This window comes from Ceratotherium simum, chromosome 35 (genome assembly GCF_057802395.1).
Source record: "Ceratotherium simum simum isolate JZ-2026a chromosome 35, ASM5780239v1, whole genome shotgun sequence".
NCBI classification, from domain to species: Eukaryota; Metazoa; Chordata; class Mammalia; order Perissodactyla; family Rhinocerotidae; genus Ceratotherium; species Ceratotherium simum.
In genome coordinates, this window is record NC_141934.1 from 13,883,673 (window position 1) to 13,905,140 (window position 21,468).

General features: G+C 45.8%; 1 protein-coding gene across 1 annotated transcript in view; it reads right to left on the reverse strand.

Annotated features, from left to right (window-relative positions):
- The window catches only part of SVOP (SV2 related protein), a 72,657-nt gene that overhangs the window by 10,041 nt on the left and 41,148 nt on the right, over positions 1–21,468 (reverse strand). Inside the window, exons 7-12 of the mRNA XM_004429870.3 lie at positions 14,093–14,156; positions 12,069–12,194; positions 10,100–10,228; positions 7,296–7,369; positions 5,421–5,497; positions 1,375–1,482 (exon numbers count right to left, since the gene is read on the reverse strand). Coding sequence (XP_004429927.1) covers positions 1,375–1,482; positions 5,421–5,497; positions 7,296–7,369; positions 10,100–10,228; positions 12,069–12,194; positions 14,093–14,156 — 578 coding nt within the window. The remainder of the gene's footprint in view (positions 1–1,374; positions 1,483–5,420; positions 5,498–7,295; positions 7,370–10,099; positions 10,229–12,068; positions 12,195–14,092; positions 14,157–21,468) is intronic.

Genomic DNA, 21,468 nt, shown 5'->3' on the forward strand with positions numbered 1-21,468 from the left:
TAGCTCTCCCAGCTGCAGGATGCTCAGTATCTTAGTTGGGTTTTCCCAGAAGCAGACTGTGGTACAAGGGTCCAAGGGCAAGGTGTTTACTTGGGAAGTCTTCCAAGGAAGAACCAGCAAGAGAGTGAGGAAGTGAAACGGGGAAGGGAAGCAACTAATAGTGGTGCATATTGGGCAGGTCACCACTGTGGGCAATGCTGCCGAATTCCACTGGGGGACTCCGGGAGCCAGTGTGGAATAGGCACCGTAGAATTCTCCTGCCTGATGGGCAAGGAAGCCGCGGTATTCATACACCATCTCCCACAGTTATCGTTTGAAGGCTCTTCCCAGGGGTTAACTCCCTGGCACTTGCAGCCACCTTGCCTGCTTTGAGATACTGAGGCTTACCATTCTTCCTGAGACAGCCCTCAGGCACGGAGATGCAGATACTGGCAGCTGCAAGTTGCAGGACCAGTTTCTGCTACACCTCTCTGAGCCTCAGTTTCTTCAGCTGTAAAATGGGACTAATTATATTACTTCACAAGATTAAATGAGGCCATATTTGTAAAACATTTAGCACAGTGCCTGGTATACAGTAAGCACTCACTAAATACTAGATATTATTACTGTTATAATAACCATTATTCACTTTAAAGGAAAAAGATCACTTTTGCTTTATGTGCCGGTTTGGATTTTTGACACCCCACTGATCCTTTCCAGTGTGACGGGCTGGTGCACAATTCTCCATGGGTCTCCTGTATTTCTGCACATCTAGTGAGCAGAGGCACTAGCTGCCCTTTTGTTCCAGACTATCATTTCCAGGCTGTTTGTATAGCAAACAGCCTTGGAAGATAGAGATACAGTCTCTTTCTAGAGCAAAAGGCAGGTCTATTTACTGTCTGAATTAATAAAGGTGATGTCTTCCTCTGGGGCAAAAGCTGGGCAGATCCCTGGCAGCCCATTATAAAAAAATTTGGGTTCCCAAAGCTTGAGACTCCTCAGCTGTGTTGCAAATCCACTGCATGTGTAGCATCCACCTGGGCCCTTCCTCATCATCCCAGTGGAACTTGGGGGCCAGGGGAGCTGACACTAATATACTGCTCATGCTGCTTCCTGTGCCGTAAGTAATAATCTTTTGTCTCTGACCCAGGAGTCTTGTGTCTTCTGCCAAGTATGCACGAAACTGGGCAGCTTAACGCGTCAGCCTTCAAGTAGATGACACTTCAGTCCCTTCACAGTTCTTGACAACTTGTAGCTAAGGATTTAAAAAAATTATCCCCAGCTCCCCTAGAAATGGGATTTGCTTCCAGGCAGCATCAGGTAGAGCCACCAGCTGAACAGCTGCGGCGTCCTCAGGCTTCCCTGCCCCAGCCCCGCCTTGCACAGGTCCCTCACCTGGGAACTCCGAGAGGGTGGTCCACAGCAGGTCCATGTAATCCTCCTCACTCAGGTACTCACAGGCCAGGCTGCATTTTGCCTCTACCGCCTTCTTCCGGCTGGAGACTGGGAGCGGGAGACAGAGAGAAAGAGAGGAGCCATGCACAGAGCCTTGAATCACACCCTCCTGCTCCCCACACCTCCTTCCCTGGGTGTGAGTCAGCTGGGGTGCCACGGGAAGAGCCCAGACTCAGGAGTCAGACAGACTTGGTTTGACTCTCAACCAGCAGTGCTACAGCACCATCTCTTGCAGCCCCAGTTTCCTCGTAAAACTGGGGCTAATCAAACCACTGGGCAAGGTGGTTGAGACAATGAAAGCAGGCTGTGCGTATGAATGTGCTTGGTTCAGAACTGGGACATACTAGGTGCTTTTGTGGCAGACAGACTCTGGGATGGCCCCAGTGATCCCCTGCCTATATTATCTGGCCCCCATTACCTCCTTGACCCCACCTTCTCTTTCTGTCTCCCTTCACCTGCTCACTCTACTCCAGCCACACTGGTCTCCTTGCTGTTCCTTCAACAAGTGAAGTCCTGCCTCAGGACCTTTGCACTGACTGCTCCCTCTTCTTGGATTGCACTTTATCTATCCCCATGACTAATTTCTTCACCTCCTTCATGTCTTTCTTTAAATCTCATCTTCTCATTGAGGCCACCCTGACCATCCCATTCAAAACTTCAACCTACCCAGGGTCCCTTGCCCTGCCCCATACTCCTGACTTCCCTTATCTTGTTCTACTACCTTTTTTGTCTCCCATATCATTTGTTAGGAAATAGTGTGAAAGGGTTGAAATGGGCAAAAATGTCTTGTCTAGTGCACCCTTATATGTTATCACACCTTTCGTGATCTTTGAGCTATTTTACAGCTCTGCACATTATAGAATACTGACACTAATGCAAATGATTCTTATCCATTGAAAAGCAAACTGTAGCTGGTGGTGATATAGTTGATTATTGCCCTGTGCATACTGAGAAGTTTTGCCTCTGATTGTAAATCCATTTCAGCATTTCTGATTGCCTATAGACATGAGTGTTTTGAATTCTCCTTTGAACCAGTTGCAGCCTCTTCCTGGTGTGAGTAGACAATTCTCCATGGGTCCCTCACATTTCTGCATGTTTTAGAAGCAGAAGCACTGACTGCCTTTGTTCTGGACCATCTTTTCAAGGACTTTTGTTTAGCACACAGCCTTGCAAGATAAAGAGTATGGAGCAAGGGTTTGCTTACGGCCTTCAAAGATACAGCATCTCCCTGCAGGGCCAAGGGCAGGCAGGCTTACTATCCAGTATAAAAGATCTGGGTGCCTTAACCTTGGGATCCTCTCTGGTCACACAACCCACTGCTTTTGAGGTGTCACCTGCCCTCTTCACATTGCCCAGTGGGAATCGGGGCTCAAGAAATTGATGTAAGAAAATGCTGATACTCTAGCTACTGCTATTACTGTGAGCAATAAAGTCCTTTGTCTCTGACCCAGGAGTGTTGTGTCTTCACAGACTGTCTGTAGAAACTGTGAAAGGCTAACTTGTTAGCTTACAAATAGGTAAAATCTCAGACTTTTCACAGTTCTTAGCAACTGGTTCATTCATTAATTGATGAGTTAAATAAAATAAAGTCTTTGACATATATTCATTTTATATGTGTACGAGAGGCATGATATTACCTTTTCTTTGAAATTTTTCCTTTAATACACCTATCACCTTTGACAAGAGATTTTCACATATTGAAGTATATGGGGTAGCTATTCTGGTTTAAAACTGATTCAGATTGAACTAAAGAAGCCTGACTTATGGCCTATCAAACAGACATCTGCTTTAACCATTAAAGTGAAGAGTGCGCTAAACATTATCTCAAAGTAAAAGAATGCACTCTTTTAAGATAAGAATGCATACTTCCCCTCCTACATGCCAGCATCCAGCATTGGTAATGCCATATCAGTACTCCACAAGATAACTTCCCCTGCCTGGACATCAGGGTCATGTTGACCTGCTAATTTGCAACTGAATACCTCTTGAAACTTTGATGAATATGTATCCTGGGTGTGTTTAATGTACATTCTTTATTCTAAAAAGGCATAAAACTGTACTGAAACCATGCTTCTCCCGAACGATTTCTTCCTTTGTGGAGACCACCTTTCCAGACTCTAGTCCTCAGCTTGGCTCAGGTGAAGGTCACCTTATCTCTCTTATCTACAGAATGGTGATTGATTATTTGCATTGGCATCTTTTAACACACCATAAAATTTCCTTACTTATTAGGCTATTTTCTCTCTCTCTTTTTCTCTCTCTCCACCAAAATGTAAGCTCACGGGGCAGGGATATTTGTCTTTTGTATCCTCTGATACATCCTGACAGCTGAACCAGTACCGCGCATGGAGAAAATACTTATTGAAGGAACGACTTGCCCAACTTCACACAGGTACTTGCTGCCAGAACCCAGGCTCCCTGATGTCCAGGCGTGGGCTTTTCACAGTATCACTTTCCCACCCAGGTACAACAGAGAGTTTTTTTTTGTGTGTGAGGAAGATTAGCCCTGAGCTAACATCTGTTGCCAATCCTCCTCTTTTTGCTGAGGAAGATTGGCCCTGGGCTAACATCCATGCCCATCTTCCTCTATTTTATATGTGGGATGCCTGCCACAGTGTGGCTTGACAAGTGGTGCGTAGGTCTGCACTGGGGATCCAAACCCCCAAACCCCGGGCCACCGAAGCGGAAAATGCGAACTTAACCACTACACCACCGGGCCGGCCCCCAAGAGAGAGCTTTTAACTGGGGTTGGCAAACTGTCACCTGTGGGCTAAATTTGGTCTCCTGCCTGTTTCTGCCTGGCCTCCATACTAAGAATGGTTTTTACGTTTTAAATGATTTTTAAAATCAAAAGAAGAATAGCATTTCATGACACAAAAATGATAGGAAATTCAAATTTATGTTCATAGACAAGGTTTTACCGGAACAGAAGCAACGCTTGTTCCTTTCCATATTGTCTATAGCTGCTTTTCTGCTGCAGCCGCACAGCTGTGTGGCCCACCAAGCCTAAAATACTTACTATCTGGCCCTTTATAGAAAGTTCGCCAACCCCTGCTTTATAACATTCCACTGGGACCCCTGCTTTGCTTAAGCAGGCCCACTGTTAGGGGCACGCAATTTATGCTCAATCAATACCAAATCCCAAATTTACAATCGAGCTGCTTGCTCAGAGCAGTTTATTTAGACTCTCTCACACACACCCCACGCCCCAGTGAGATGTGACTCCGTTATCTTATTAAAGCCTTATGCCAATAAACAAAACTATTAACTAAGATTACAGAGGCTTAATATGAAAAAGATAATTGGGCAAATCCTGCAGACAAGCAAGAAATTGAACCCTGTATCCCCACCGTGGGTTCAATGCTGGGAATCTAGTGTTCTCTTAAACACAGAATGGTTTGAAAGCCCAGACATCTGCTTATAGGCTTTGCTTTTTATTTATTCCTTTTGTCCAGTGGTTCCCACCTCCAGCGGCACAATAGAATCACCTGGGGAGCTTTTAAAACCCACTGATGCCTGGGCCCCACCCCCAGAGATGCTGATTAAATTGTTGTGGGCTTTGTTTAAATGGCACTGGCATCCTTGAAAAGCTTCCCCAGGTGATTCTGTTGTGTGGCCAGGGTTGAGATCCAACCCAGGTCTCAGACTTAATGTGCACCTGAGAATTGCTGCACGGGGTCACAGCCATCAAACTTGGCGCTGTACTTCCTGGAGCTCTTTAGGGGACGTCAGATGTGACTCAGCTCTAACGTCAGTTCTATCAGGACAAGACTGTCCAGGTTTCTACAGAGTGCCTTGGAACCACAGCCCAGATCTCCGATGCTCAGATTGTGCAGAAACTTTCTCTCTGGAGTTTGTGGGGTAGAGTCACTGGAATTTGTGCAAGGCCAGGCCCTGTGAGGGCAGAACCTGGGGTGGGAGTGTGTGTATGACTGTGTGGGTTGGGAGTGGGGGTAGCTAACTGGTCGAGAAGTCTAGATACTCACGGCTGCAGACGTCTCCCGCCTGGAAGAGCTCAGTGGTGAGCAGAACTAATCCATAGTAAGAAAACGCATTGGAAAACCTGCCAGGAGGGAAGTACGAAAGGTGAAGAAATGATGAGGGAGGTGCAAGTCCCCTTTCCCCATCTCCTCGGGGACCAGTCTTTGGGCATCGGCCACACTGGGCCTCTGGGGGCTTTCCTGGGGCCCTCGAGCAGGAAGATGGCAGGTACAAAGCATGGCAATGTGATAAAGGGAAGTGATCCTGTGTCCTTTGAAAGACCAAGAACTGTATTATGTGACAGAGACATGCCACCCCCAAGGCTGTTTACTCAACTGGCAATTGAAGGGGAAAAAAGTTCGGGGGACCAAAATTTGGAAGAAAACAATCACTGTTGACATTTATCTGTCAGGGCTTCCGGGTCGAGGTGGTCAACTTGGATAGGGGAGAGGAGAGAGAAGCTTTGATAATATGTGAGACTGGGCTCCAGCTCTGCCCCAGCATTCCTGAGAGCTGAATCAACTCACCAAGCATTTATTAAACACCTGCTGTGTGCCCAGTACTAGTGTGGAGTCTGTAGACTTCACTAGAATTTCAGATCAGAATGACACAGTTAATTCCCGACTGTCCCAGGAACCAGAATACTCAAGTCTATAGGACCAGAACATTCTCGTCCTGTAGTAGTTACGTGGGAACTGGGTTATAATCAGACACCCATGATCAGTTTCCTTGGATTACAATACGTGCCGGCAAATTTAGTGATTTCTACAGTGCACTAAAATTAGTCTAACTCATTGCTTCAGTATTCAGGTAGTGTCCGCCAACAAAATCACGGGCACTCAAAGATAAAGACTCTGTCCTCACCCCACCCTCTCTGCTCTCTCTTCAGAAATCTTGCAGGCTCCACACTTGTACTGGGCACACAGCAGGTGTTTAATAAATGCTTGGTGAGTTGATTCAGCTCTCAAGAATGCAGAGGCCTAGCTGGAGGCCAGTTTTGTACGTGTTATCAGAGCTTTTCCCTCCTCTTCCCTGCCATTGGCCACTTTCAGGACACCCTTCTGCTGATTAGCACCTCCGCTTAAAGGTGAATGGAAAAAGCGAGAACTGGTTAAAAGAGAACATAAAGCCTTAGCCAGGCCAGTTTTGTGCAATGTTCATGCTGTGTACACGATTTGGTAGAAAGAGTTCAAAAAATAGCTGAAATTTGACTCCCTGCAAATGGCCCCCCTCCGGCCACTGCCAACGGCTATTTAAGAAAAGTCGAACAGGATCGGATCTGGAAGTTCTAAGGATGCCCTTGTTGACCTAATCAATGGGTCCCAAAATAGGGGCCCTGTGCCACTGGTGGTACCCAAGGCAATATGGGAGGAGAGGGGGACTGAATATAGCAAAAAGATTAAATCTCATTGTGAAAAAAAATTCCCTTGTAAGTTTCCTTTTGATTATTTTGATTACATTCCAGTCTCACTTATATGCTAATGAGTCAACAGCTCTCTCTCTCTCTCTCTCTCTCTCTTAAATACAGTGGCTCAGTGCCTTGGCAAACCATCAATCCAGCTACTTTTTACTGACATTATCTTTAAGACTGCCTTTTATCTATGGCCTGAAATTAAGATTTTTTTCCTTCAAAGCAGACATAAAATTTCCTTTTAAAAGACATTTATCTGAGTAAAAAGTGAGTCAAATTAAAGAAAAAAAACTAAGGAAATAATAATACAAGTGATCCCTGGATAAAACAGAAGTCAGGAAAGTGATGCTCAAACCTCTGAATTATGCAAATGCTGTCTGAGATTAGAGTTCTCTGTATTTTGAGTTAAAACAAAACCCTAAACAGAGCACGGTGGAAGGGAATCAAAGGGTCAGTAAATAGTTCTTACCATATAAACCACAGCAACAATGTTGTCCATCTAAAATGGGGCGTGAAAAGGTCCCTCATTTTGCCTCGGTCTTCCTGTTTCAAGACAAAGGCGTGCTGTTTACTCTCCTCCCCTCCAGATGTGTGGGCACAGGCTGGTGGTCTGAGACCAGTGGACAGCCACGGCTTGAGGGGAGGATTCTGGTGGGCTGGACACTCGGGCTACAGAACCCAGGACTCAAATCCACAGCACTCAGCCCCCAAGCCCAGCAAGGCTGATTTGGCCCTTCCAGCCAGGACTCAGCAATGTCCAGAGGCTTGATGCCCAAAGGATGGAGACATTCCACACCCCCCACCCCCAACCTGGAATCCTGGAGCTGGGAAGCAGACTCCTTAGGCTTGGCCCCTCTGTGGCCTCTCAGGTAGTCCCATGGACCCAGAGAGCAGAAAACCAGTTCAAGTGGTGTCCAACCATTTCACAGCCACCCCCACCCAAAGCCTGCTCTAGGCCAAGGTGACAAAAATCAGTATGATGAAAATCAATTCACCAATAGTCAATTTGCCAAAAGATTGGTTAGCTAAATGACCCATTTTCTAATTTCATATAATTTACTAATTTATCAAATCTTTGCTTTACAAAGTTCTTTTTAAAAATACATGTTCTATGGGGCCAGCCCAGTGGCGTAGTGGTTAAGTTCTCGAGCTCCGCTTTGGGGGCCCGGGGTTCAGGGATTCCGATCCCAGGCACAGACCAACAAACCACTCATCAAGCTATGCTATGGTGGTGTCCCACATACAAAACAGAGGAGGATTGGCACAGTGTTAGCTCAGAGCTAATCTTCCTCAGCAAAAAGAGGAAGAGTGGCAACAGATGTTAGCTCAGGGAGAATCTTCCTCAGCGAAAAAAAAAAAATCTCTCTCTATATATGTATTCTATGACTGTGATTATATTCTTCTTAGATATGCTTAATGAACATATTTTTCTTAGTAGTTTGAGAAATTCTGTTATTTAAACATGCTAAAAGTTAAAAAAACAAGATTATGGGTTATAGGTGATTTAGTCTTCTATGAGTATTGTCTTTATGAATAAAAATATTTTTGTAGTATATTCTTGTATAAAAAGATACTTAATATTAATTAATATTAATTATTAATTATCAATATTCATTAATTATGTTTATTGATATATTTGAGAATGTTTGTATTTATTGAATATATTTTGGAATAAATTCATTACTATATTTAGGAATAGATTCATTAATATATAGAAATATGTATTAATAATAGAAATAATATATAATAATAGAAAGAATAGCTTAATGAATAGATTATTAACATATACATAGGAAAAATATATTCCTATTTAATAATTCCTGGGGCCAGCCTGGTGGTGTAGTGATTGGGTTTGTGCGCTCCACTTCAGAAGCCCGGCGTTTGCAGGTTTGGATCCCCTGGCATGGACCTACACGCCACTTACCAAGCCATGCTGTGGCAGCGTCCCATATATAAAGTTGAGGAAGATGGGCACAGATGTTAGCCCAGGGCCAGTCTTCCTCAGCAAAAAAGACGAGGATGGGCAACAGATGTTAGCTCAGGGCTAATCTTCCTCACCAAAAAAAAAAAAAATTTCTTAAAACACGTTTTCAGTAAATTGATACACTGCTGAAGTTAATTGAGGAAAATTGACTTTTGGGGAACTGGTCTGCTTCTGGAAAGCCCTTGTCTCCTCTTTTTGCTTGTCTGAGGATTCACCACCTGCTTGGAGCCTTCCTGGACATCCTAGGGGAAATGAGCTCTCTCTCCATGGGTCTCCATGCGCCGGCCTCTGCATCTGCTCGGCACCTGCCCCAGTGACCGCCATGGAAAAACAGCCCCTGCTGCAGAGACGAACCAGGGGCAGCAGCTCCTTTCCAAAGCAGAGTCCCCAGCTGGAGCCTTCACCCTCGCCGCTCTCACTTGGGACACATTTGAAAACACTGCACACCTTCTCCAGCCAGAGCATGTTCACACAGGAGCAGGGGGCGGGGTGGGGCGGGGAAACACGAGTCTCACCCCAGACGCAACTAAATGAGCCTCCTGCACCCCAGGCTCTTTGGGGTGGCCCCTGCCGCTCCCCTGCGGTTCCCAAAGTGGATCCGGGGTATGTCTCCTGGCCTCCGTGTTGTCAGACCTTGCCAAACACCTCCTCTCAATCTGGTGAAATTGCGTTCAGCTCTTTTTGCATAATATAGAAACAATCAGAAATATAATTTTATTTTAAAAGATAATTGCCTTGTAGGGCCTGTTGTTTGCTAAATCTATCACGTTTCTCCATGCCGCTGGGACGCTTCCTGAGAGCAGGGACTACAGCCTCTAGTCTGGATCCCCGCTCCCCGCGTGCCCCCCACCTGCGCCCGCGGTAGGTCTGGTAAATTTTCCATGTGGTAGGTTCCCCGATGGTGTTACCACGGGGAGTGAAGCACCATCCATAAGGACGTCTACACAGGCGCGGTTTAGCTCCCTGCATCTAAGCCTACCGCGGCACTTGCTAACGTGGTTTCACCGTCCAGCCACTGCCGATCCATCACATTTGCTAATCAGGCATCATCTGATCCGAAAGGTGAAACCGACGCGGGAGTAGTTACGGGATCCATTAGCGACATGACATTTCTCCAATCGCTGGCTAAACTCTCCAGGTGGCACTTTTAGGACATGGCAGTGAAAACACACGGACTGGAGTTGCCAAATCCCCTCGCAGGTCCTGCGCGCTGCGCCCCCACCGGCTCCACGCACCCCAGGAGCACACAAACACGCATGCGCACGCCGCAGGTCCCGCCAGGCGCTGACCTGTCTGGAGACGATGAGTTTCCCCAGCGGCATGGGCGCTCCGTTTTCTGTCGCTATCCTCTTTAGGGTGGCGATGGCCTTTTCCTGGTTGCCAGACAGCACATCGTACCTCGCACTCTCCGGCAGCCACTGTGGGGACAGGAGACCCAGGCGTGGCTGGTTAGGGTGGAGGGGAACCCTGGGTCCCAGCCACGCACTCTCATGTGTGTGTGGAGCCTTTAAGGATGGAGGCTCTGGAACCCCAGGCCTGGCTTCAAATCCTGGCTCTGCCGTTGATTATATTGGCTGTGTGCCCTCGAGCAATTGCTTGACCTCTCTGTGCCTCCATTTCCTCATCCATCAAATGGGGACAATAATAGATCCTACCTCTTAGAGTTGTTGAGAGGATTGAATGAGATAATCCAGACAAAGTGCTTAGCACAGTGCCTGGAATGGGTTAGTGTCGTTATTATTGTTGCCGTTGCTATTACTATTATTTGGTGCTGCTTCAGAGTTCCAGATGAAGGTTGGATTTAATTAAGACTGCCACTTTCACCATCATCGGAAATCTCACCCCCATCTCTCAAGAAATTATACCTCACCTGTGTTCAGCATCATCTTGCAAACTCAGTTTGAGACAGAAAGAAATCAGAAAGACCTTTAAGCCTAATAGAGTCCCAACCTCAAGTGACTAGATAAAAATATTTCTGTAAAACAAAGCAACAGCAATCCATGAAACGGCAGGTATGTTAGAGAGAGCGTGAGACTTGGAGTCAGAAGATCTGGTTCAAATTAGTTCTGTTGTTTATTTGCTGTGTGGCCTTTGATAAGTCAATCAACCTCTCTGGGCCTCAGTTTCCTCATCAGTAAAATGAGAATGTAGCAGATATTGCTAATGTCCATTAAAACTCGTGCTTCTCTTTCCATAGTATAAAGTCATCCTTGAATATGGCTGCCCAGCCAGGAACTACATTTCCCAGCCCTCCTTGCATCTAGGCAGGGCCATGTGATATGCTTTCACCAATGGCATATGAGCAAAATATTCCTGGCCAAGGTATTTAAGAAGTGAGTGTGCATCTCCATCCACCCTTCCCCAGTCTGTTTGTAGAAGACTCCAGGGCCCTAGAGCATGGCAGAGCTACAAGCTGGAAGGAACCTTGGTCTGGAATCACACTTGCCAAACAGGAGCACCCGTTCTGGACTGTTATTTGAGTGAGAAATAAACTATTGTGTTAAGTTACTGAATGTGCAGGCTTCATTTGTTATAGCAGCTGGTGTCATCCTAACTAATATGGGGTTCATTATAATCCTACCTCATGTGGTATTGGGAGGAATAAATATGATAATGCATGTAACAAGACTAGTATGGAGCCTGCTACTCAGTTATGCTCAGTAATTATCAATACTTATGGCCCTTACCAGGAATGATTAGGTTCTTTACCATAGATGAGACCTACCCACCTACAGGTTTATTTGGGGGCCCACTGGCTATAAAGTGTTTCAGTTATGTGGTCTACACATGAAATGATAAGTGTGTGCTATGATCTTGCTGGGGGATGTAGTTTATGCAGAACTAAGATGGAGAGATTGTTTGAGCTCCTTGGTCCAGCCATGCCTGAAGCTAGCTGTTTAATCCTCTGTCATGTGTCCATCTCTCTTTTAATCAAGCCAGTTTGAATTGGGGTTTTGTCACTTGCAATGTAAGAGTCCCAACTATTCCAAATACAGTCACCTTAAGTGCAGATCTTGCAGTGGTGGGGCCAAGGTATTCCCCTATCTCCCGCTATCTCCCTAAAGAACATCCCAGCAGTGTCTGTCTGGAGGAAACCCAACACCTCATACTGGGCCTACCCCAGGCCCTGTTCTTTTGTCTCATTTCCTGATTTAACAAAATAATCTTAAAAAAGGGGGCTTTGGTGCCCTCCTGCAAAAATATAGTGAACAGCAAAGGGCAAGTAGCAAAGGCTGAGATCTCGTAAAGGATACCTACAAAACACAGGACGGCAAAGAGGAGGAGCGGGACAGCCGAGAGGATGAGCAGCCAACGCCAGCCCAGGCTGGGCATCACAAACACAGCCAGGATGACCTCGAACACTGTCCCGATGGCCCAGAAGACCTGGCGTGGGAGAATGGGTGTCAGTGATGGGGGCAGCATGGTCAACACACGAGCAATTCCAGGGTGATTGTAGACGAGGCTATTGATGTGGATGGGGGTCCCTGGGGTTGGCAAGGTCAGAATGGCCATCACTTTTCCTGTGGTCCACATGGTTGGGCCAGAGCCTCCATGTGGTCCATCTCCCGAGGGTGCCATCCACACTGTATAATACTTGTGTGGCGCCCCCTGGAGTGTGCAATGTAGCAGCTCTGGTTAAGGAGATTAATATGAGCAATACTGTGTGAGGTCAATATGGTAGTGGACACACTGGTTTTTGTCTGCTGACACCCATCTCCCTTGCCCAACAGTGCCCCTGTATCCTTGATCAGAATTGCCTCTTCCCTGCCGGGCTGAGTAGCTTCTGTTTGCCTCTCCGAGTCACTCTCCATCCTTTTCCGCCTTGCTCTTTGTATGTACCGTATCCACAGGTTCCCTGTCCTCCGGCTTCCCACTGGGTGCAGCCAATGGGAAGCCCCACAGGAGATGAGAGGGAGGGAGGAAGGAAAGAGAGATTCAGGAGCTTATTCCTCTGGCCCCCTCTCTGCAGGGTGGTCGTGGGCTGGCTGCGTCCCTCAGGTGAAGGTCACAGCTCCCGTCCGCCAGCCCTGCCATTCAACTCTCTCTCTCTGGGCTGCTAATTACTTCTGCCCCTTGCCCCTTCAGGCCTGGGATGCTAACTCTCCTGCAGGCCAAAAAAGGATAGCCCCTTTTTATGAGACTCTCTTCAAATTATCCTGATTTGGGCATGCTGTTTCCTGCCTCAGCCTGAATCTACAACTATTGTCCATTTCAAAACATGGTCCTTCAGCTACCCCAACAGTTCTGGGAGCCCCCAAGAGCCTTCCTTAAATGTCCTTTTGCTTAAATGGACCACAGTCAATTTCTGTTGCTGACAATCAAAACGTCTAACTGGTACAGAACTGGCCAATCAGAATGGACGCTGGACACCGGTCATACACCCCCTCCAATGTGCCCGGAGTTAACTCCTTAGTAGCTGGATCATGGGAAGTTCTAGGGTGTCCTAAGAGAGGACAGGGTGTCAGGTGATGAAGGCAAGTCAGGGTTCAGGATCAGCTGGCACAGATAGATACATTTGAATATTTAGATACCTGGTTCATCCACATCAGTGTGGACCAGCTGACTACCATCCTGATTGGTCAGGGGTGGATGCAGTCAGGAGGGTGAAGATGGGATGTGGGGTCAATGTGATCAATATTGGCATGGTGATTAGAGAGTTCAATGGTATCACAGTCACCACTGTGGACCTCAGTGTCCGGCAGGGACAAATGAACATTACTGCCGCTGTATGGAGGAGGGGCCTTTGGGAAGCTATGTATTTGCCCTGAGATCTTCCAGACCATGGTTGGAAAAAGGGTCTCAGGACCCTGGCAGAAGGAGGGCTTGAGAGGGACTGGCTGGACCAAGAGAGTTTTAAGGCAGCATTTAGGCCACAGAGGGGGCCACTAACGGAGATCTCACACAAGACATGAGGGAGCCTGGGGGTAAACAAGGCTGGAGGGTGATGATATGGGTGGGGACAGGAGTTCAATCCACTCAGGTTGCACCATTCAGCGCCAACTCTCAGAAAAAAGCCATTTCCAGTTCAAGAAAAACATACCACCCACTTGCTACCGTTTGTTTTAAGGGACAGTAGATTGAATTTTCTTGTCAATTGAAGAATTTGTCCATATTGCAAAACAACTGTCAGAATCGACATAGCTGATCCATCTAAGTCTTTGCACACTGAGTCTGTTATATTTTTCTTAAACTCCCTTTTCCTTGTCCTGTGGCCCAAGACACTGGAGAATCTCCTGCTCAGAGAATGAGCATTCTCCAGAAACCCAGCCCACCTTCCTTACCTCAATCAGCAAAATGCACTTAGCTCTGGCTTTCATGGGAAGGAACTCAGCGTACAGCGTCACTCTGGGAAAGCAAAGAGACAGAAGAGGGGTTAAGGTCAGGACTGAGTGGGGACATTGCTACGGTTTTCTGAATTTCTAAGCCAACATTCCTCCAAGGGTGGTCTGTGGACCACTCACGTGAGGATTTCAGGGGATGATGGCTAAATATGCAGATCCCCAGGCCCCAACCCAGACCTTCAGAAACAGACTCTCAGGGGTGGGGCCCCGACATCTGCACTTAACTAACTCCCCATATGATTCTCAAATTTACTAACTACTGCCATTGAGCCTTCCCCACAACCCAGTGAATCTAGGGGAAAATACGGTGGTGGTTGGATGGGCAACTTCACTCTAGAACAGTCCCTCAGGTTTTCCCTATCACTTAGTCCCGAACAGTCTTAGAGGACCGGCTTTCATTCTGTCGGATGCCCCTCATCCTGGGTCCATCTGAGGTCTCCTTGTGACCAGACTCAGCCATGTTTTCTTGGCAGAAACCCTACAGATATGATGCTGAACGCTTCCCAATAGGGGACATGATGTCAATCCGTCCCATCACTGGTGATGTTAACTTTCATCACCTGATCACGTTGTCTGACAGACACACCCTAACATTATCATTTTTCTCTTTGAGATTAATGAGTACTTTGTGGGGGAGCATTCAGAGATTATGCCAATATCCTGTTCCCCACAGAACCTCTACTCATCAGCATTAGCATCCCATCCATTGACTATTTCTGCCTGAATCAACCACCACTATGATGGCAACATACGGTATTTTTTATTTCCATAATTCCTTCTACATTTATTAGTTGACATTCTACTGTAAGGAAGGACTTTCCCTTCTTCTCCCCTTAATCTGTCTGTCTATCTATCCATTCATTTAGTCAGTACGGACTTGTGGATTCCTATTTTATTCAATGGGTTGTAATCCATTACTGCCCTTATTCTTTTGATGCTCAGACTGTCCCAGATCTGGCCAGTGAGAGCCCTTTTAAGCTGATTCCTACGTCTTTGTGACATGTGTCCATCATTCCTTGAGCTCTTTCTTACTTTCTGGCATGAGAAGATGTCCAGGCTCACCTTGTAGTTTCTTTGCCCCAGTGATGGAGTCAGCCATTTTTCTAAGATGTCCTGGTTCCTTTTGGCAGAGGATGGTATTTAGAAACCAAGATCTGGGCGCTCAGTGTGCTCATTGCTACGAGGATTGTCATTGCTTCAAGGCCCTCAGAGGGCTAGCTAGCTATTCATCCTCCCTCTCTGTCTCTCCGTTTCTTTCTCTCTCTCCACACAACACCATACATCTATACCTATTTCTATATCCATCTGTGTATACGTATTTAAAAAAAACAATGAGTTCACACTGATACTTTCAATTCCAGTCCAACACCTTAGGATTCTTTCTAACCTTCCCAATTTCCATGTTTGTAATTCTGTTCTCCAACATTGAGAAATCTGTGTCTCATTCTCCTCAATATATTTACTTATCTGCTCAGTTTACTTGCTTGCTGAATGTAACCCATGTCTTGACCATCGTGCTTCCATGCCCCCTCCCCTCCCTTTCGCTTCCTCAGCCTTCGGGCAGGCTGGGAAGAGAAGGAAGCTTTTTACCTGCTCCCCCATGCTGCCTTTCATTTAGCTAGGAAGAGGAGCCTTCTCCTTCCCCTCTTCTCCCCTAAGCCAGGCAATCAAGCTACTAGATGGCCTCTTGTTACTCTCCTAGCTCCTCATAGTGGGGTAGAGGGGGCTAACTTCCATGAACCCTTTGGAGGCAGATGGTGCTGGTAACCCACCTGGACCTCCCAGGACCCCTTTGCTAGGTCACTTTGCCTACCTCCCTGCTGCTGCTAATGGCCCAGACCTGCAACTCTCTCTGAGGACTGCTCTTGAGCCACAGAGTACCTGGGAGTTACGCCCCTTCTCCAGAGGGCAGGCTGCAGACCAGTGCGTGGGTATAAAGACCACTCCCTGCCTCAAGGTGGGAAGACCCCGTGGAACAAGGAGCACTCCTGAGCTCCCTCTGGGATCAGGCTGAGTCTAGACTTCACCTGAAACCACATCCTTGTCTAACTTCTTCCCTTCATCTTGCTTGCCTCTTTTACACTTTTATAGGTTCCTCCTGAGAGCATTGCCCGAATAAATCACTGTCCAGGAATCTCTGCCTCAGTCTCTGTCTGCGTCTGTGGAACCCAACCTCTGACACCTTTCCCTGCAGAGCATCTAACATTTTCAAAGTTGGCCCCAGCAACACTATTGAGATTTGGAAATAGTTCTATCACCGGGAAAAGTCCGTCCTAGGGTTAGGATAAAAGGCACCTCTGTCCAGAGAAGGAAGAATTCTCAGGATACTCAGAGGAAAGGCTGGGGCTTTGGTAGTTCAGAATAGTCTATTGAGAGAAAAGTGTGAAGAAAAGGTCAATGTCATCTAGTCTTACTTCACAGTGTATTTTAGTACATTCCCACTCTCTGTCTTAGTCTTGTCTTTATCTCTCTCTCTTTTTTTGATCTCTTTCTCTATTTGAACCCCTAGGTGAGATCATACTCAAGAATTTTGAACCCTATTTTTATTTGATTTATAAATAAGTATTTTCAGGCCATTTTAAATCACCTTGCACACATATATTCCATCATAAGCATGAACAATACTTTCCTTAGTAATAGCTACCTTTTATTGAGGACCTCCTGTGTGCCAACGCTCTTCTAGATGTTTTACATGGATTATCTCACTCAATAAACATTGAAAGTCAATGGGGGTAGGTAATTATAATTCCCATTGTGTGTGTGTATGTATCTTTAATCCCCATTTTCATCTCTCTATCTATCTGTGTCAGATAAGATGTTCGTTGACCAGGATTACACAGCTAGTAAGTTAATAAGTAGAAGAGCAACAATTTTAACCCAAGTCTGTCTATATTATGCAGCCCATCAGTCACTTCCCTATTTGGATGGTTTCACAATTATAAACGATACTTCAATAAACATCTTTAGGCTGTAATCTTTGTCTTCATGTGTCTCCTTAGGATTCATTCCAGTGAGTAGAATTTGAGTCAAAGGGTAGGCATGTTTTTAAGGCTTTTCATCTATATTACCAAAGTGGCTCCCAAAAATTTGTTCCAATTTATATTCCTACAAGCACCTGTCTCGACAAACACCATTAGGAATTTCATTAACTAAACTCTGAGAATGGGGACCAAGATTACAGTGGCTGCAAAAGATTACAATGATTACCGTGAACGCTTTCTTTGAAATTTCATTCTATTCTCCAGATGGTGCGCTTCTATGATTTTTAAAAATCAATAATAATAAATGAGAAGCTTTTACCTTTCCCTCACCAAATTAAAGTCAAACTACTAAGCATGCGGGCCGGCCCCGTGGCTTAGCGGTTAAGTGCGTGCGCTCCGCTACTGGTGGCCCGGGTTCGGATCCCGGGCGCGCACCGACGCACCGCTTCTCCGGCCATGCTGAGGCCGCGTCTCACATACAGCAACTAGAAGGATGTGCAACTATGACATACAACCATCAGCTGGGGCTTTGGGGAAAAAAAGGAGGAGGATTGGCAATAGATGTTAGCTCAGAGCCAGTCTTCCTCAGCAAAAAGAGGAAGATTAGCATGGATGTTAGCTCAGGGCTGATCTTCCTCACACACACACACACAAAACTACTAAGCATGCAAAAATGTGCAGTAGTATATTCTAAGGGCAAAAGTATTCCCGTCCTTAGATGTCAAGGATTTGTTTTTATAATGAACCTATAGTGTGCAGTCTTTTTTTTAGTTACTGAATTAATACCTGAATGCATTCGTACTGTAAAATGATGTAGCAATATATAAATATACAAAGTATATGATGATCTTTTCTCTTCCTCATAACCTCTGCTTCCATTTCTCTCCCCAACAGCCATTATTACCGGCAGTTTGCTCTGCAAACTTCCAGCCCCTTCTCCCTGTAAATAAATAAATTTAAACAACATACTATGTTTCTTTTTTCTTCCCTTCCCTCCCCTTCTTCCCTTCCTCCCTCTCTCCCTCCCTCCCTGCTCCCCTCCCTTCTCCTCTCCCTCCCTCTGTGTCAGGATCTGCTTCCAATAAGACAATCTGGAAATCTTTGCATATTAATACACGTAGATCTACCACATTATTTTTTAACAGCTGCAACCCTGTTGATGAATACTTAGATTGTTTTCAATTCCTTGTTTTTGCAACCTATGCCACAAGAAACATCTTTTCCTGTATCTATTGTGTCCTACATTTGACCATCATTTATAGCAGTTTATTATGAGAACGAGCTGTTTGATCTTCATCCAAAGTATGGTGATTATTACAATCACACTGAAGAACAAAAGAATGAGCAATGAAAATAGCAATGCCAAGAAGCGGCTGATATTGGCATAAAAAAATTCCCGCTGCAACTGATTGCATTGACAGCGCTTGGCAATTAGAGATTCGCCATTTGGATCACATGCTTGGAAAGAAATGACCTGTGATCTCCATCTGGCATTTCTGCTTGGTCTTTGGGGGAAAGAGCAGTGCCAAGGACAGGTTTGTGAGCTAGCTCCTTAGACACCAATCTGAAGAACCTTCTGAGGCAGGTTTCAAGGTAGAACAGGTGGGCAGCTCCCTGGGGTATTAATCTTTAAGAGAGGCTAAAACACAGCTAGGGTGCCGGCTAAGGCAGGTCTGCATCTCAGCTGCCTAGGTAAGTGGTGTTTCTGCTGAAGTACACAGCGCCCTCTACTGGAACTAATAAATGATCTGCCCCAGTGCCAACACGTGTCTTGCATATTTTTGCGAGGCAACGTGTGCAATTAGAGGTGATTATCATTTTTTTGGTGCTTATTGGCATTTTCTAAATTTTCTAAAGCAAAAATGTATTGTTTGTAATGATAAAAATAAAGTTACACTTAACTCCCTTGCTTGAATTCAAGTTTCTTCCTTCTTGATGCTCCTCCTAGACAGAAAATGTAATTGTTTGGTATCCTAAATGTGATTCCTCTTTCCCGCCTTAATTAAAGGAACTAAAACCTGCTTGGAACCACCAGTTCTACATTCCCAGAATCATCTCCAAATCAGTACCAGGGGCCCAGTGGACGTTAATGATTTACCAGGACCTTCTGACTCTAGAAGCTCAGAATGCTTTCACGATATTTGCTGGAGCGTAAGAGCTTTGGCGTTAGACAGACCTGGACTTGACCCCAGTTTCTCCATGTGGTGGATGGTTTGCACAAGTTGCCCACTATTTTCTCTCCCTGTATCGATGCTCCCTTGCAATGTGACTGCAGCTCACTCCATCAGAGTCCATTTCCCCAGCCCTTGAATCTGGGTCTGGTGACTTGCTTTGATCAATAGAATGTTTTAGTGATATCGTGCCGGTTCCAAACTTGGGCCTCAAGAGGCTTTCTGGCTTCTGCTTGCTCTCTTGGACCCCTGCCCGGGTGGCTTAGGACCAGGGGCCCGGGGCTAGCCTCCTGGAGGGTGAGAGGCTTGTGCAGCGTGGACGAGTCTGTGTGGCCACGCTAGACTAGCCAGTTGACTCAGGACACACGAGCAAGCCCCGCCGAGACCAGAACAGCCAAACTGTCAATCTGCAGAATCATGAGTTAAATAAATCATTGTTTTAAGCCGTAGGTGACGGGGTGGTTTGTTACAAAGCAAAAGGTAGCTCCACACTCCGCTTAATAACCATCTGACCCTAAGCAAGTCACTTACGATCTCTGAGCCTGTTTTCTCATCTGTAAAATGAGGATGATAAGGTGCTTCAAAGGACAAGACGAAGTAGTATGAAGAGAGCACTCAGCATAGTACCTAGCACTCGGTGAGCACTCAATTGACATTATTATTATCATCATCACTATTAATAATATTATTTTTGTTGTTATCACCAGAACCAATGTGAACCCCTACTTTTGGGGAAGGAAGAGAGGAAGAGAAGGAGGGACATAGAAAGGCACAATCAGGGCAGACAGGTGGGCTCCTTATTTATATAATTCGTATTTATACTAAAAATTCAGGGTACCTTATAAGGACTTCCGCTTGTTGAGCTTTTAAAAATTATACAGCAAAAGCTTATTCATTTGCGAGGTGGTGCAGTTGGGTACAGCTATTCTAAATGAATGGAAACTCTTAGTTACATAAAAATATCTTCAGCTAAATGTTTCCAAATAATGAACTTAGGGGAGCTATTTTTATAACTAGAGCGGAACATTGCATAATTAAGACATGAGTGTTTTTAGTAAACGGCTGGAGTGGAAGCACTGGGAAGCCAGGGGCTCTCTTGGGTGGTGAAATATTCTTTCTGTAATTTTGTTTGTGGTTTGTATCTGCTCTCCTTATGGACAAAAGAGCTACAGAGTGGAGTAGGTGAGAGAATTTGTTGGGAGGGTCAAGTGATGTTTAATCCTCTGCTCTGCTGTTTACTAGCTGTGTGACCTCGGGTGTGTTACTTTACTTCTTTAAAGCCTCAGTTTTCTTACCTGTCAAATGGAGATAATATCTATGTCCTCAGGTTTTGTGAGTTTTAAAATGGTCATGTGTATAAAGTGCCTGGAATGTAGTAACAGCTCAATAAACAGACAGAAGGGCTGTGATAGTGTTCAAGAAATGAATAGCTAAGTGGGAAGGCACGACATTTTGGGTGTGGGACTATGGAGCAGGCAGGCCAGCTGAGGACCCTGACGACTTAAGGGTGGGGGAAAAAGGCCCTCTCGGCTGCTCTGCATCCTTTATTTTATTCTTCTGGTGTCCTGTCCTCTCTCCCTGAAGATCTCTCCCCTTTGCAGTTTTAAGAGGTGGTTTTTCTCTGCTCTAGTTACTCTGTCATTGCAATCCCATCTGCTTACAATTTTCCAGAGGTTCCTCAAAATGTCTGGTCCTCTGATGGCACCCACTTCTTGCTTTCCAGCACTGTTAGAGATCTATCCTATTTCTTATAGCTTTTATGTCATTTCCAGAAAATTTGGAGGAAGAAGCAGAACATAGCACTTGTCATTCCACTACCTCGAACAAGAATCACTGTGGACATCCTGAATACTTAGCCCCTTTTCCTTCCCTCCTATGGGGAGAAACTCCAGGTGGCTGTTTGGAACGGTCGTCTACCTGAGCATCCCTGGGAAAGGAACTTGATGTGTACTTGCGTGAGTGCATTCCTTCCGGCCACTGGGGGGAACCTGCCCCCTAGTCAATGAACGGCTCATGAATGGGGCAGTGGCTGCGTCGGCAGGAATTCCTGGAGTTGGGCCAGAAGTGGAGCGTGTTGACCACAAGCCCCAGATTTATGGGCCTGGCTTAATGGTCTCTGCTCAGGCCCCGGCGGTTTTTCTGCCTCTCCCAGATCCAGGAGTAG